This window comes from Acanthopagrus latus, chromosome 6 (assembly GCF_904848185.1).
Source record: "Acanthopagrus latus isolate v.2019 chromosome 6, fAcaLat1.1, whole genome shotgun sequence".
Lineage (NCBI taxonomy): Eukaryota > Metazoa > Chordata > Actinopteri > Spariformes > Sparidae > Acanthopagrus > Acanthopagrus latus.
Window position 1 is genome coordinate 7,100,840 of NC_051044.1, and position 14,156 is coordinate 7,114,995.

The following is a 14,156-nucleotide window of genomic DNA, read 5'->3' on the forward strand; positions in this document are numbered from 1 at the left end:
GGGCTCGTTATTTTGGGTAAGATGTCAGATGAGAATTACACACAGAGCTTCCTGGAAAAAATGCAACAATCACACAATGCAATCACGATGATGATTAATACTATTCAGCTTTTACATCACATAAACACAACCAGGTATTCACAAACCATAAAGAATAATAATAGTTTCAGCTTCAACATTTATTTGTGTAGCTTTGAAATTAAATACTGAACAATAGCCGTAATCATTTTTTTTTTCAGCTTTGCAGTCACAGTGAACACGAGCTTACCAATCAATCAAATCACGGACATGATTGCTGGATGAGCGCAAGAAAAGGACACAACGAGATCAGGTAAAGCTCACAGTGAAGCATTGCAATCTTTTGTTTACGCCACAGGAAACATAGGGAAATACGTGACCTGTTTTTGTCGCCCCAGCACCACATACATTTTTGCGGATAAGAAATAAAAAAAACAATCAAGTCAACGTGTTATCATTCTGATCGGATATGATTGTCCCACTTTCCGCTCTGGGTTCCCCCCTCTAAGGCATACAGCAGTTACAGAATAAGACAGCAGGTGGGATATGCAGGCACTGTTGAACAAGATTAGCCAGTTTAAATACAAACAAACCAAATCAAACAATACTTAAAAAGCTCTTTAATGACATGTATTACAGCTCCAAGGAATAATTCGACATTTTGGACCAATCTGCCTATAAGTGACACAACTGAAGACTTTCAGATTGTGTGTAGTACGTACGCCAAAAAACTCCCAACACTGGATTCCGACTGAGTGGGCTTGTCTCTTCTCGAGCCTCCGAGTCTTATTGGACCGAATGGCTTAAAGGGATATTCCGGTGTGAATTTAATCCATGGTCTAACACACCGTGACACCGAGTAAGACCCCCCTCGCCCCCCCCCGAGAGATCAAGTGTTCTGATTGCTAGCTTACGTAGTTTTAGCAACCTCAGAAAAGACTGCACGATACCAGCACACTGCAGTCTATGCCTCCACCAAGAAACCGCCATCAAAAAGCCACAAATAATGATCAGAACAGCACCAGCTAGCTCATTGTGCGGAAGACCTGACGAGTCGATTACCGAGTGCAGTAGAGCTCCGCAGCTCAAGGATGAAAATGTATTACCCCATCAAAGTTCATATGTGTCTTACGTACTAGTTTATAACAATTATTATCGAGCGCTGATGGGGAAAAGAACGGAATTGAGCATTTCTAACCGTACTCGGTAATCGACTCGTCAGGGCTTCCCCACAACAGCAAGCTGCTGCAGGAGAGTGGTGAGTTGTGTTCTCTTTTCAGTAGAAATCCAGCAAAGCTAGCTGCTGTCTGATGCCTTGATCTATGTGCTGGGACCCTCTTCGTACTGTTGCTGAAGTTTGGTGCTGTTCTGAGCATTATTTGTGGCTTTTTGATGGCAGTTTCTTGTTGGAGGCATAGACTGCAGTGTGTTGTTATCATGCTGTCTTTTCTGAGGTTGCTAAAACTACGTAAGCTAGCGGTCTGCAAACTTGATCTCTCGAGAAGGGGGGTCTTACTCTGTGTCACGGTGTGAATATCCCTTTAACTCTTGATAGTCAAAGGAGTAATGTTGAAGGGGGCTGTGACACAATCCGCTTCTTTCACAATGTAAGCCTATGGGAAAAAGCTTTTTTGGACGCCAGTTTATTACGTGATGATGTAATTGTAAAAGCCTGGTGCTGTTGATGAGGTCCAGGCTCTTCATGGGGACTTTGATGTGAAGGGATCACCTGCACACAGAACTGAACTTTGGCGTATGCACTGCAGAAAGTGTACAGTTGTGTTATTTGTAAGCAGAACGTTATGATGTGTAAACTGATATGTTACCCTGTGAGATTTCCAGGTGTCTGCAGGTGGCTCCGGTCCAGTCTGTCAGTGTGACTGATATAAGATCTGTATCGCAAGAAAGCGAATTAAGCATTATTCCCAAAATGTCAAACTATTCCTTTAAAGTCGTTTGTGATAGCTCATTAAAAACAAATCTCAGTTAGAACACAGAGGTCTTGCAGGTTGCGTCGTCACAAACACACGTGAGGATCGCGGTGTCCGTGCTCAGTGTCATGTTAGGAGACAGCAAGGGGATGAAAGCGTTGGAGTCCTTACACTCAGCCTGAGCTCTGGAGCTGGATCCAGTCGGGTCCAGTAAAATCTTGGGGAAGGGCGGCGAGTCTCTGACGGAGCTGTTATCCTCCGCCTGGGAGCACATGAGTTCTCGGAAACACTCCCTGAACCGCGTGGAGAGCAGGCTGTAGATGATAGGGTTGACTGCTGAGCTGAGGTAGAAGAGGACGCCCGACAGGATGTGGACGTACTGATAAATGTTGTGCATCAGATCGGTCCACTGGCTGATGGAACTCCACAGGAGCCGCTCGATGTGAAAGGGCGCCCAGCAGACTCCGAACACTGCAACCACGATCGCTGGAGGATAAGGTCAGAGACAAATCAGCTGTTTAGTAAAGTTTTTATGTTGGTAAAGGTTACAGACTTTTCTTTGATGCTTTTTTTGTATTATTTTCATGCTGGCCTTTTTTTGGATGGAAAGAGAGGGAAGCCAAAAGGAAACATTGGGATCCAGACCACAGATTCAAACAGCTGTTTCAAATATTTTAGTCTAAGCTGTTTTAGAGAAAAACTTGAAAATGAAAAGACAATAAGTAATAAACCACAACATTAATCACTTCAGTGTACTTGGGAGTTTTCTGCAACCTGCAGATTTACTTGACAAACTCCAACTTCAGCGTTATTAGTTTATCACCAGAAAACTTATCAGCAATTATTCTTTCAATATTCGTGAATCATTTTAGTCAGCTTTCCAGCAAAATGCCAAATATTTCTTGGCTCCATCCTGTAAAATGTGACGTTCTGTGCATGTCTTTAAATGCCGGACTTGAATTAAACAATTTGAGTACATCTCCTTGAGATGTTGGTCATCACAACGTTACTCACTCCTGTGTTACGTGGGAAACTGGTCAGCAGTTTATGTTAGTGGACTTCATTTCTAAACTAACGGATCAGAGAGAGGCACTCAAGAAAAGGTTTTATTTGCCACTCTTTGCCTCTAGCAGTCGCTGTCATTTCAAGGGCAACAATACAAAAATGACAAGGCCACAGTAACATACCTCTAAAGACAGAAAAGTCATGTATATTCACTTTGACAGGATAAAAGCCGGAATAAAAGTGTCTTTTGATTTGGCCTACAGACAAAAACCAGACCCAAAGAATAAGAAACCTGGGACATGAAGTCTGAGTCATCGTCGTTTTGTAAGCGTGTCACTCTGAGCGGTAGAAGCTGCTCTACTTCACCCCATGATGAAGTGATTGTACGTTCCTCTCCCATTAATCAGCGCGTGATGCTCTCACTCTCTCTGAAGGAGGCGCAGCGGGAGGCTGTTTACGTTGGTGGACCGACTTTGTTGGAGGTTTGGTGGCACTCCAAACTGACAAGGTATAAATAAATGTGAGAGCTGCAAACATTTGACAGTTTTCTCTGTTTCACCAACGACAGCGTCTGTGAGATCTGGCTATTTATTCCCCCGAACAAACAGCTGTTTATCTTTCCGCCTTGTAAATAAATCTCAACAGTCTTCTATTCAATGCTGTCTGGTGGAATCAAATGTATATTCTGTGTCATCTTGTTCCAGCTTTTGAAGCTGCAGGATTCGATGGTTACGCAGTGTGAAATATTCCAACTGATGCAATAGCTGCATGATTAAAACAAATGGAAATATTCCAGATGACATGTGCACCATTTCTCTCTTTCTTCGTTTTAAATTTCTACAAAATTCGGCCCAGCGTCAATTTTCAGGAAGTCTTTGGATGTCCACTTGAAAAGCAGTTCTATGGGTTTGAAAAAATGTTAGTGACATTTCTTTTTTAAAATTGCATTTGTGTCTCCCTGGCTACATAAAGAAACAGCTTTCAATGGAGTTTTATTTTTAAATTGCTAAATTATGAACGGCGGTAGAAAAACCCGACACCTCTCTTCAAGCAAAACACCAGTGATGCTCCAACTTTGGCAAATAACAGTGAGTTTATTTAGGGACTCGCTGAGAAACTGATTCAGTAGAATTCAGGTATTCGGGGTTATTACTTTTCTTTTGTTGCACGTGGTGAGAGAATGAACGATCAGATGAAACCCCTCACATAGAACTGAGAAATAAAAGAAGCCCCACTGCCTCGAATTCAAGAGAAGTTTGTATCACACCCAGGAGATCTGAGTTTGAGTTATCTTGCACTGCGCCCTTCATTGTTTTCTCCTCCCATTCTTTCAGGTGCTGCTCAGCAGGCAATTAGCCGAGCCTCATACTGAACAGCAGGTGGAGGAGAAGGAGCGCTCGCCTCCACTGACCGAGCAGTCCGGACTGTTTGAGAGCGTGTTTGTCTTTGTCCTCAGCTGATGTTTTGTTTTCCCATTGAGTTCATTTTGCTGTTATTTCTAAATAAACATTCACTTTTCTTTTACAAACCTGTTGCTACTCGAGTTTGTCGTCCTTTTTAATGTTTTGCATGTCACAAGGTAAAGCCAACTGTGTTTGTCACTGCAGCCAAAGACAAACTTGACTTATTTTTCCTTTACACACTCATCAACACAACCTAAGCTACCTATAGTGAACTTGTTTTCTTCTTTTGACCATGATCCACAATCTTTTCCGAAAACATACCAAGTAGTTTCGGAGCCCTCAAACCTCAAACAGTCCAGAAATCAAACGATGTGAAATGTTTGTCAGCAAGCTTTTTTTTCTGACACTCTAACCACACATGACATGATTGTCAGAGAGTGCTGCAGGGATGACCTCGATGTGTAGAGTAACTCAAAAGTTAGCGTCACCCTGGTTGCCTCGATAAGAAGCCTGCGGGGCTTCATCTGAAAATAATCTCTGTGGCAAACACAAGTCTGTGATCCTAACACATTTTGCTCAGCAAGACAGTCTTCACAGATGAAAACCTCTTTTGTGTAAGGCTCCAAACTACATCATGGTTGTATGACTTCAATATCACCACCATGACTCGCTTTCACGATACATTTGTTGGAAAGCTGGAGTTAGAATAGCTTTCAGTCAAAGTCCACCTGCGAAGACGAAGTAGTGAGCAGGTGAGACTCCGTGTTCGTTCTCTGACAATCTCTGGTAGTTGTTTCATTCAGCCACTTGTCAGCAAGTGTTTGGTTATGTTTTTCATGTTTATGTTGAGCAAAACATGAGCATCTCTTCAAGGTAGGGAAGGTGATTCTGGAGAAAGATGGCTGATTGTTGAGTCTCATTCCCAGGTCGTCAAACACAAACACATGGGGTTGGTATTCAGCCTGATGTTCTGTCCCAAAGCATTGGAATGACTTATCTTTCTCCAGATTTGCCTTCCCTGCCTTTATCTCACTGACTTTATGAAAAATGCTGACTTATTTATAGACTCATTCCTGCTGTGCAAAACAGGCTGGAGGGGCAAGTACTGAAGGGTCATATATTATATATATATGTAACATATAGGGTCATAGTTTGATGCTCAGGGCCATTGATCAAAGCTGCTGTAGTAGAAGATTTGGGAGTGAGAACATGTTGGATAAGAAAGAAAAGAACCGTGTGCTTACACTGTCAGTGAAACCTCATCAAGCTTCAAATCTTAGAAAAAAACAAAAAGACTCCCTGGAATACAAATAAGATGGTTACAAGGACTTGACATTTCTTTTCTTCTTTTACTCATGTTTTGTCCTCGAGAACATGTCTTGGCATTGATCACTCAGATTAGAGGGGATCTGCTTTCAAACCACAGCACTCTTTCATGGTAATGCATGTTTCGTGGCAAGGGACCAGAAAACAGAACTCACAAAGCATCTTGTTGACCTGTCTCCTGCGCCCGTTCACGCTGATCTTCCTTCGGGTGCTGCTGCCACAGTTCTTTCCCAGGGTCCCGCTGGGCTGCCGCCTCTCCCTGCCCAGGTGGACACCCATCACCAGGTAGAGCACGCTGATCACCATCATGGGCACAAAAAAGAAACACACGGTGGTGATCTGCATGACCATGTTATAGATCCACAGGGGCTTCAGCACGGTGCATATGGCCGACTCCTCCATCCTCTCCGGAAGGTAGAAGATGCCGTGCAGCGAGGTGTTGGGGATGGCACAGGTCATCGACACAGCCCACAGGATGGTGATCACCCGCTTGGCGTGCTGGTTGGTCGACAGGTACCTTGTTTTGAGCGGGTGCAGCACAGCGATGTACCTCTCCACGCTCAGAGCTGTGACGTTGAGGATCGAGGCGAAGCAGACCGTCTCAAAGAGGAAGGTCTTGAAGTAGCAGCCGCCCTCGCCAAAGGGGAAGGGATAGTTCTGCCACAGGTCGTAAATCTCCAGCGGCATGCCGAACAAAAGGACCAGGAGGTCCGACACAGCCAGGCTCACCAGGTACAGGTTGGTGGGGTTTCGCATTTTCTTGTGCCGCGCTATCACCACGCATGTGAGCAGATTCCCGGACAGGCCGGTGAGAAAGATGAGAAGGTAAACGCCGGTCACAGGCAGGAAGAAGGGAGAGCGTTTTGGACCCAGGATTTCAGAGAGGTTGAATTCAGTGAACGGGTCGGCAGTGTAATTCCCAGTGGTGTTTAGTGGCATGCTGGCGTTGTGGAACAGTTTAGATACGTTTGAAAGGGAGCACTGCAAAGGGGGCTCCATTTCAGAGAGGAGAACCGGAGCAACAACGGGAGATTTCAACACATCCTGTGCTGATCAACACTGGGAGACTCTTACTGAAAGGGAAAAAAGAAACAAAAAGTGAGGAGAGTTTCGTCAATCTCCAGTTTATTTCTGCTTTAAGTTTTAAAAATGATTTTTCTGCTCATAATTAGTCAATCAAACGAAAATATATGAATTTCATGAGGGTTAGGGTTAGAAACTGAACTGAAAACTCACTGAAAATCAGCATGTTTGAGGGGTTAAAAAACACAATGTTTGGCTTTTTTTTTTGCTTGAGAAATCCCTAAAACAACTGAGAAGAAATCCAATTAGTCTCTCATTAGTAAGTGATTAATCAACTAATTTCTTCAGATCTACTTATTACCATCCTAAAGGTCTAAAACAACAACAACTGCCTGACTTTTTAATGGGGGTTAAGCACCAGCAGGTGATTTAGGATCATTGCCTTTTTAATTAAACTCATGAAGCTGATAATTACAGGATGACCTGCTGCATAAAAAACTAATTACTCAGCAATAAAAACACACTTTGAATGTGTTTATTAAGCAGGTAGGGTCGTATTAGTACAATACACAGAGCGATTTCATTATGCTATTGTTGAAAAAACAATTTAATTTGTATTATTAAACTTGGCTATTCTATTTAAAGACAGAAATTATTTCTGCAGACCTCACAGCACATAAGGAGACTCTCAACCTATTATCTAAATTGCATAATTTTTGCAGACAGACCCCTGATGACAAAATCCATTTGCTATTTTTCACGGATAATGAAGAAACAATTTATTGGGGGGCAAACACACACACACACATACACACACACACACACACTCAGAAAAAATACAAATTAGATTCAGAATAGCACTTTCCTCCTGTGGGTTGTTGAGAAATATTGGTTTTGCTGCTGCACTAATATGGTTCAAATTATTCTCATCAGCTGCTGAATGTTGAGGATAATTGACATTATACACACAGCTATAATAAATGCTAATGGCTTTTTTCTGGAAGGTTAATTATGTTGCTACATTTCATGCATCACCCTGCAAATCCAAGGTTATGTTACTAATACGGTATGAGCTGCATTTTAAGAGTTAACCTTAAAGATAGTTCAACATGATACTTCAGATGAGACAATTAATGTGACAGTGATGTGACAGAGAGACCTAATGACATTTTTCTTGATGGATCTTTTAAAATGATGACTGGAAAATGTCAGAATGAGCTTTTATTTACATTTTTAAGGTGTTTTAGGTTCATTTCAGTCTAGAAAGCAAATGAAATATATTATTTTAAACTTGATAACACCCTGTTATCCAGCCTGTAAGTTTTATATAAAATATCAGATAAATGGAGAGAAATCCTCACCTTGATGCTGCTAGTCTGCAATCCGCTTCTTATAACGTGCTCTCTGTGTGGTCATGATTGGAGGTGAGCAAGCTGGCGGCACAGCCGAGGAGAACAGAAAAAGGAAACAGAGGATGCAAAAAAGTTGTTGGACGCGCCACAGAGAGTGAGAGAGGAGGAGGAGAGGAGACAGATGGACTGACAGACAGACAGATAGAGGGATGGAGGGATGGAGGGATGGAGGGTCCATGGGGGAGGATGTGAGCCGCGCTGCAGCCACGTCTCCCTTCACAATGAGATTAAACCGGTGAGATGTAAAGAAGAGGAGGGAGAGGGAGGCAGAGAGGGGGAGACGGAGATCGTGCACACTTCATTCAGCCAGCCTGGTTTGGAAAAACAACATTCAGATCCAAAACTGCACATCATGTATCTGATGTGTTGTAAATAAACTGCTGCTGTGTGCCACAGAAACATTAGAGACACTACAAAAATGGGCGAGAATTAAGGGCTGGATTAAATGTGCAGATGACTCTGGGCAGACTGGGCAGACTGCCACATGATTATTATTATACTCATGAATTTAATTTGGCATATATTTAAACTAATCTCTTAATGTTTCAGTATTCATATGCAAAGACTACTCGTAAAAAAAAAAAAAGAAGAAGAGTGTGGCAATCATTGTGTATGTTGAAATGTTAACTGGATGAATAACTGAGGGCTGTCAAGTGATTAAAAAAAACTCATTAAAAACAAGCTTTGTGCTGAATTAATCAAAATAATCGCACATACCAGTATTTGCCGTAAGCATTTAAAAACAACTCAGTGCAAATGCATTCTGGTAGAGTGAATCAGTGAATAAATGGACATCCTGTGTTTGTTTGTTTTAAGGAGGTGATGTTTTTAAGTACTCCGATGGTACAAAAAGTCCCTCCTGCATAAACTGCACAAAAATAATGCTCCTGTCAACATTTGTACCTGGGTGGTTTTTGAAGCCCCAATCCAGTGTTTTATCTTTCCTCGTAATGTTTTATAATTTCTAACAAATAACTTAATTTTGTGATTACCCTTTAAAACATTAAGCTGAATGTACCACAGTAGAATCTGACAAGTTTGGATTCTGGTGTTATAATAAAGGCTTATTTATGGTTGCACGGAGGCTTTACATGAAGCCAACACCATGATTTACACAAGTTGCCTATACAGCGTAGTGAATGGTTGTGTGTCCACGTTGCCGACAGTGGTGACCCGATTGCCAGCCGACTTTCCCCTTTAAACACACCAACTCATTCGGCTCACAACTGTTTCTCTGGACGAGAGAGAGCGGACAGGCGGAGTGTGTGCAGGGCGGGCAGCAGCTCCATACAAACTCAGCTTGAACAACTTGGTTTCTGCTAGCGTTTGCCACCGGGCTCCTCGCTGAGAGGCAGCCTGTCCACTCTTCTCTTGCCCAGAGACTCTCTGGCAGCGAAGAGAGGCTCCCGAGGACGAGCATGATCCAAGAGAAGAGCAGCAGCAAGCCGGTCAGGAAAGACTGGGAACATCCTGAGGATACAATCCCCAAATACATGCCCCATTGCTGCAACCTGCAGTTACATTTCTAGGCAGGTGCATGTCAGCGTTTAGTCATCTGCTTCCATCAGGTTTACAAAGCTGCCGGTCATAGGGCACGATGAATATGCTTTTTTCTTTTTTTTTTTTTCCAGAATTAACCAGTTGAAATTGACATTGACAAATTGACTATTGAGTATGGACAGCCCTAAAATAAGTTCCAATTTGTAAGAAAGTTGATATCTGAGTCTTATTTCCAGCTCGTCAGACACTGAGGTTGGGAACGAGAGTTCAAAATCTACTTTATTACAAAAACCTTACAAGACGTTTGAAGTAAAGTTTTATACCGGAGATTTTTTTAGGTTTTCAAATTTTGAAAACATTTCAAAATAAAAATTTCAGGTAGGCAGTTCTTTTTTCCTCTGTCGGGGCCCCCTAGTGGAAATAAGGCCAATGTGCCTAGAATACCCGAACCGAGGTCCTGCAGGTCAGGAAGGAGGTGGGAGAGAGTTATGTATTATTAATTTTGCTCAAGAGATGGTTGTCTGGTCTATACAGACAGAAAGACAGACAGATGGAGGAGCACTGGAAAAACAGAAAATAGAAGAAATCAGTGGGGAACATGATGGTGAGTTTATTGGAACTGCAGTCACATGCAGATGTTTAGAAACTGGAAAAAAACAGGAAAAGAAGAACGATAAGAATTGTGTGCATTTGTAAATTAAACAAATGAATTCCTAGCACAGCAGCTTCTGTTCAGTCAAGCTTCAAATTGATGGAGGTTTCAGAAACACACCGCATTTTTGTGTCTTGTTTACAAAGTCATAGGAAGACGATAAGTGGTCTTATCTGTAATGTAGATGCAATTAAACCAAACAAAACCACAATTACAGCTGATACTTGTTACGGTTCTTAATTAACCCATCTGTGAGTGGAGACTTCCGCTTTGTATGATGATGTTGTCATGGGCGATGTCGCTCAAGTAGCCTCAAACAGAGCCGTGTGACGGTTGTTTGTGTTTTAATACATGAATATGAATCAAAGGCGCAGTGGTGTCGCACAGATTTGAATAGACAGCGGTGGATGGTGCCAGCTTTCTGGAGGTAATGGGTTCACATTGTTGAAAAAAAACTTTCGCACGCTCCTTCCAGACGCAGAACTTGAGTATTTGAGCTTGTATTGGTGACAGAATGGATTTATTTTATTATTTTTTTTTTTCCATTTATGAAAATACCCATGTAGGTCTGGACTTTGTCCCAGAGACACTCGTCTGCGTTTACATGACACTTAAGAAAACCGAATTACTGGGTTAGTCCGACTATGATCGGATCTTTAAGATGCATGTATACACCTTAGTCTGACAAAAATCGGACCAGATCGAATTTCTAATAGTCGAATTAAAGCACCCAGATTATTCGATTGATAGTAGCATTACTCCTGCATGTATACGTTCCAGCAGATCGGATTTTGCGTTCTACGCAGGTGCAAGATTTTTTCCCCCGGGGCCGTGAGCCGGGACGGACGGTGAAGTCATTGTCTTTCCTCCGAAATCACCGAAAGAAAGAGCACCATTGTGCATCTAGTTTGTGTAATTATCATGTACACCATATACAAAGTGTATAAAGACGTAGCTTCGCTTCGCTCTTCGTACGCCATCTTTCTTGAATGCCGAGGCAGCTGGTGATGTAAAGAGGTCAGCCAGAGGCGTTTCTGTTACCACTAGTTGAAATGACTACAGCGCCACCTAGCGTACCGGGGTATGACAAGCTCCGGCCCAATAATCCGATTTTCTCACCGGCACGTATACTCTACGTATACTATGTAAACGCACTGAGTGTATACATTCTCACTCTCACTCATAGCTGTAAATCTTGATGTATAACAAGTGTGCGAAGAATTTAAATCATGCAACCAAAACAGAGTACTGTTCTGAAAACCACAACTGGAAAAAAGGGTTGATACCATGCGGGAAATTCTCCTTGTTGAAGCAGAGAGTTGCTAATTAACTGAGACTCTCTTTGATTCGTGCAGCATGGAGAGAATCCCCTCAGTGCTCTCTGCTTCCTTTCAAATGTTTCTGACTTAAATACAGTGGTTACAAACTTTATTACATGTGGTAATTACTCCTTCCCAAAACAATGATCCTGTGATGTTTGTTTCGATCAAACCTTTCCCAGGGCAGTGGCCCCTGTTTTGTGTTTTATTGGACTGTAAATGTCAGCCTATCTACCAGTTGAATTGCCCCTCATACGACTTCCTGACCTGTTCGAATACAAACAAACCTCCACACCTCAGGTGAAGGGCAATCTCCTGATATGTCCTCTACCGTACACTGATTACTGAATTCAAAACTATTCAATTTTTCGGTCAAGTCGTCGATCTACCTTTCTGAAAACTCTAATTATGAGTTCGACATTTTTTTCCAGTAACTGAGTTTGTGGAACGTAGCTAAACGTCGCCATGCGCCCACAGACGTTTGCATAAACACAGGCACAGGCCACGTTTTGCCACGTAGGCGTCTATACCTCTGTTAAGGTGTCGTTACCAGATGAGTCGCTGTGAGTATCGCAGTATCAATACTGCAGTATCTACCCGCCCATCCTTCATTTGGACCGCAAATACTCAGAAACAGCAAATACGCGTCAACAAAAAACAAAACTGTGTTTGTATAAAGTCGAACCAAATCAAATGTCCTGGTGATGTTGAGTAGAAGTTGATTTTAATCTGCTCTTCGGGGACATTGAAACCACGGTGGGTTGTATACGGTCCCGCAGTAGCGTAGTGTGTGTACCGCCTCAATCTGCAGCACACAACAGGCGGCTGGAACAGTTTCTGAGTTTCTCAGTTTCTGAAGACCACAGAGAGGTTGGATTGTATGCCTGCTTCCTTGAAAATCTTTTTTTTTTTTTTAAAGTGGTTCATCGTGAACGCTTTACTTTGCAGTTTCCTCTTGCGGCCCTGATCTTTTGTCTGGTAACGTGGTAGAAAATGTATTTGCTGTTTAGTTCTCCTGTACGTTGCTGAAGACAATTAAATATGACATCAATAAAAAAAATTTAAAAAAAACACAGCAGCCATGGAGTTCATCCGACCTTCAGTCTGGCTGAAAGTCGTTGACACTGAGCCCCCGACTGATACGGATCTTTTGTCCTCTCTTTTTCACAGCAAAGGGTAAATGCAAATGCACAAATTCAGAAGCACCTATTCATCCGATTCACTTTAGAAAACGCTTTGAAAGTCAGAATTTGCATTCATTTGCCCCAATGTCCAAAGAGATGTAAATATAAGTTCTGCGTTTCTGAGTGTTATAATTATCCAGGCTGCATCGTTTTCCAGCTAAGAGTCAGATACACAGGAAGTGGCGATGCTCATTAGTATTCACTGCTGGTATGGCTCCCCACATATTGTGTGATGAGTGTATAACACATTTCGTACCCACAGTCTGTTTCCCTCAAAGTGCACACTATCTAAAACACTCAGCTACACGACCCCCCGCTGGTTTTATTTATTTGTGTAGTCAGCGTTACAGACCTCCCTCCAAGATATTTGTCTTGTTGCAAATCTAAACTGTTTATTTCTCGTCTTAATTTGCCTAAATGTATGTTATGAATCAGGAATATCGGTAACCCACTTAATGCAGAGGAAACATTTTGTTTCTGTCTTTTGTTGTGTAATCCTTTAAATCCCTGCTGTAAACAAATACGGGATTTGGAAGAAGCAGGAAAGTAAATCCACGGTATCTGGCAGATAGTTCTTCTCCAATCCTGCTCCAGAGTTCATGATGAGGTCAGAGAAAATGATAATTGACATGCGGTCAGGCATGTGCCCGTATATGCTCAAAATGCCTACAAAGAGAGCCGGTGAGGACTAATCAGGATCGCAAGTCAGTAAGTTGAGTGAGTGAGTGTGGGCGTCGGTATTGGATGCAACAAACACATTTTTAAAAAGAGAAGAGACGACAGAAATCTCGGTTAAGACAGTGACTCTTTCTGGGGATATGTCGATCTGGACAGGGGATCTGTTTTAAGGTTGATATCGTGAGCATCTTAGCAAAGAGTTGGCTATCTACACATCATCATGCAGTCACAGCTCTGGTTGCTGCCACAGGGAGATTTTCATTTTCACTCTGTTTGGTCTCGATTGTTGCTGCCTGCAACTTCCAAGGAGAAAACGTGACTCTTTATCTGCTCCTTTACATTCACTGACTGTCCTGGGTTTTAGTTTAGCTGTTTCCTGTTCATGTCTAAAGTTCATGACTCTATCCTCATGTCCTGTTTTGCGTTCCACTTCCTGTCTTTGTATTTTTCCCACCTGTTTTCTATGCCTCATTAGTTAATTAGTTGGTCTCTTTCCCTCTTCACCCAAGTCCTACATTCCCTGCATGTGTTCCTCGTGTCATCCCAGTGTCTCATTTTACGCTGTCAGACTCTCGCCAGCTTTAATTTTATTGCCGTCATTTTTGTTCTTTGGATTTCAGCTTCCTGTTATTACAGTTTGTGTTTTTATTTCTGCAGCCTGCCCGCCACCTGTTCTGTATTTCAGTTCATTTTACAAAATCCTGA

The 14,156-nt window shown here is 42.3% G+C and overlaps 1 protein-coding gene and 1 long non-coding RNA gene across 2 annotated transcripts; one reads left to right on the plus strand and one right to left on the minus strand.

Annotated features, from left to right (window-relative positions):
* Window positions 1-1,486: 1,486 nt before the first annotated feature.
* nmur3 (neuromedin U receptor 3) lies at window positions 1,487-8,486 on the minus strand. Its single transcript, XM_037101566.1, has 3 exons — window positions 8,068-8,486; window positions 5,839-6,756; window positions 1,487-2,435 (listed from the first exon to the last, which is right to left on the minus strand). Exons 2-3 carry the CDS (start codon window positions 6,680-6,682, stop codon window positions 2,005-2,007), a joined length of 1,275 nt encoding a protein of 424 aa, XP_036957461.1. The 5' UTR covers window positions 6,683-6,756; window positions 8,068-8,486; the 3' UTR covers window positions 1,487-2,004.
* Window positions 2,314-4,470, plus strand: LOC119021338. The gene is made up of 3 exons (XR_005075529.1): window positions 2,314-2,447; window positions 3,389-3,462; window positions 4,289-4,470. It is a non-coding gene; the product is annotated as an uncharacterized LOC119021338 (long non-coding RNA).
* Window positions 8,487-14,156: the final 5,670 nt, after the last annotated feature.

Bases quoted from the DNA above. Each gene is read 5' to 3' on its own strand.
- nmur3 (XM_037101566.1), bottom strand. From the start codon at position 6,682: ATGGAGCCCCCTTTGCAGTGCTCCCTTTCAAACGTATCTAAACTGTTC. The intron at 2,436-5,838 runs GTGAGTTCTGTT...CTTATCCTCCAG, and splicing joins ACAGGTCAACAAGATGCTTT to CGATCGTGGTTGCAGTGTTC.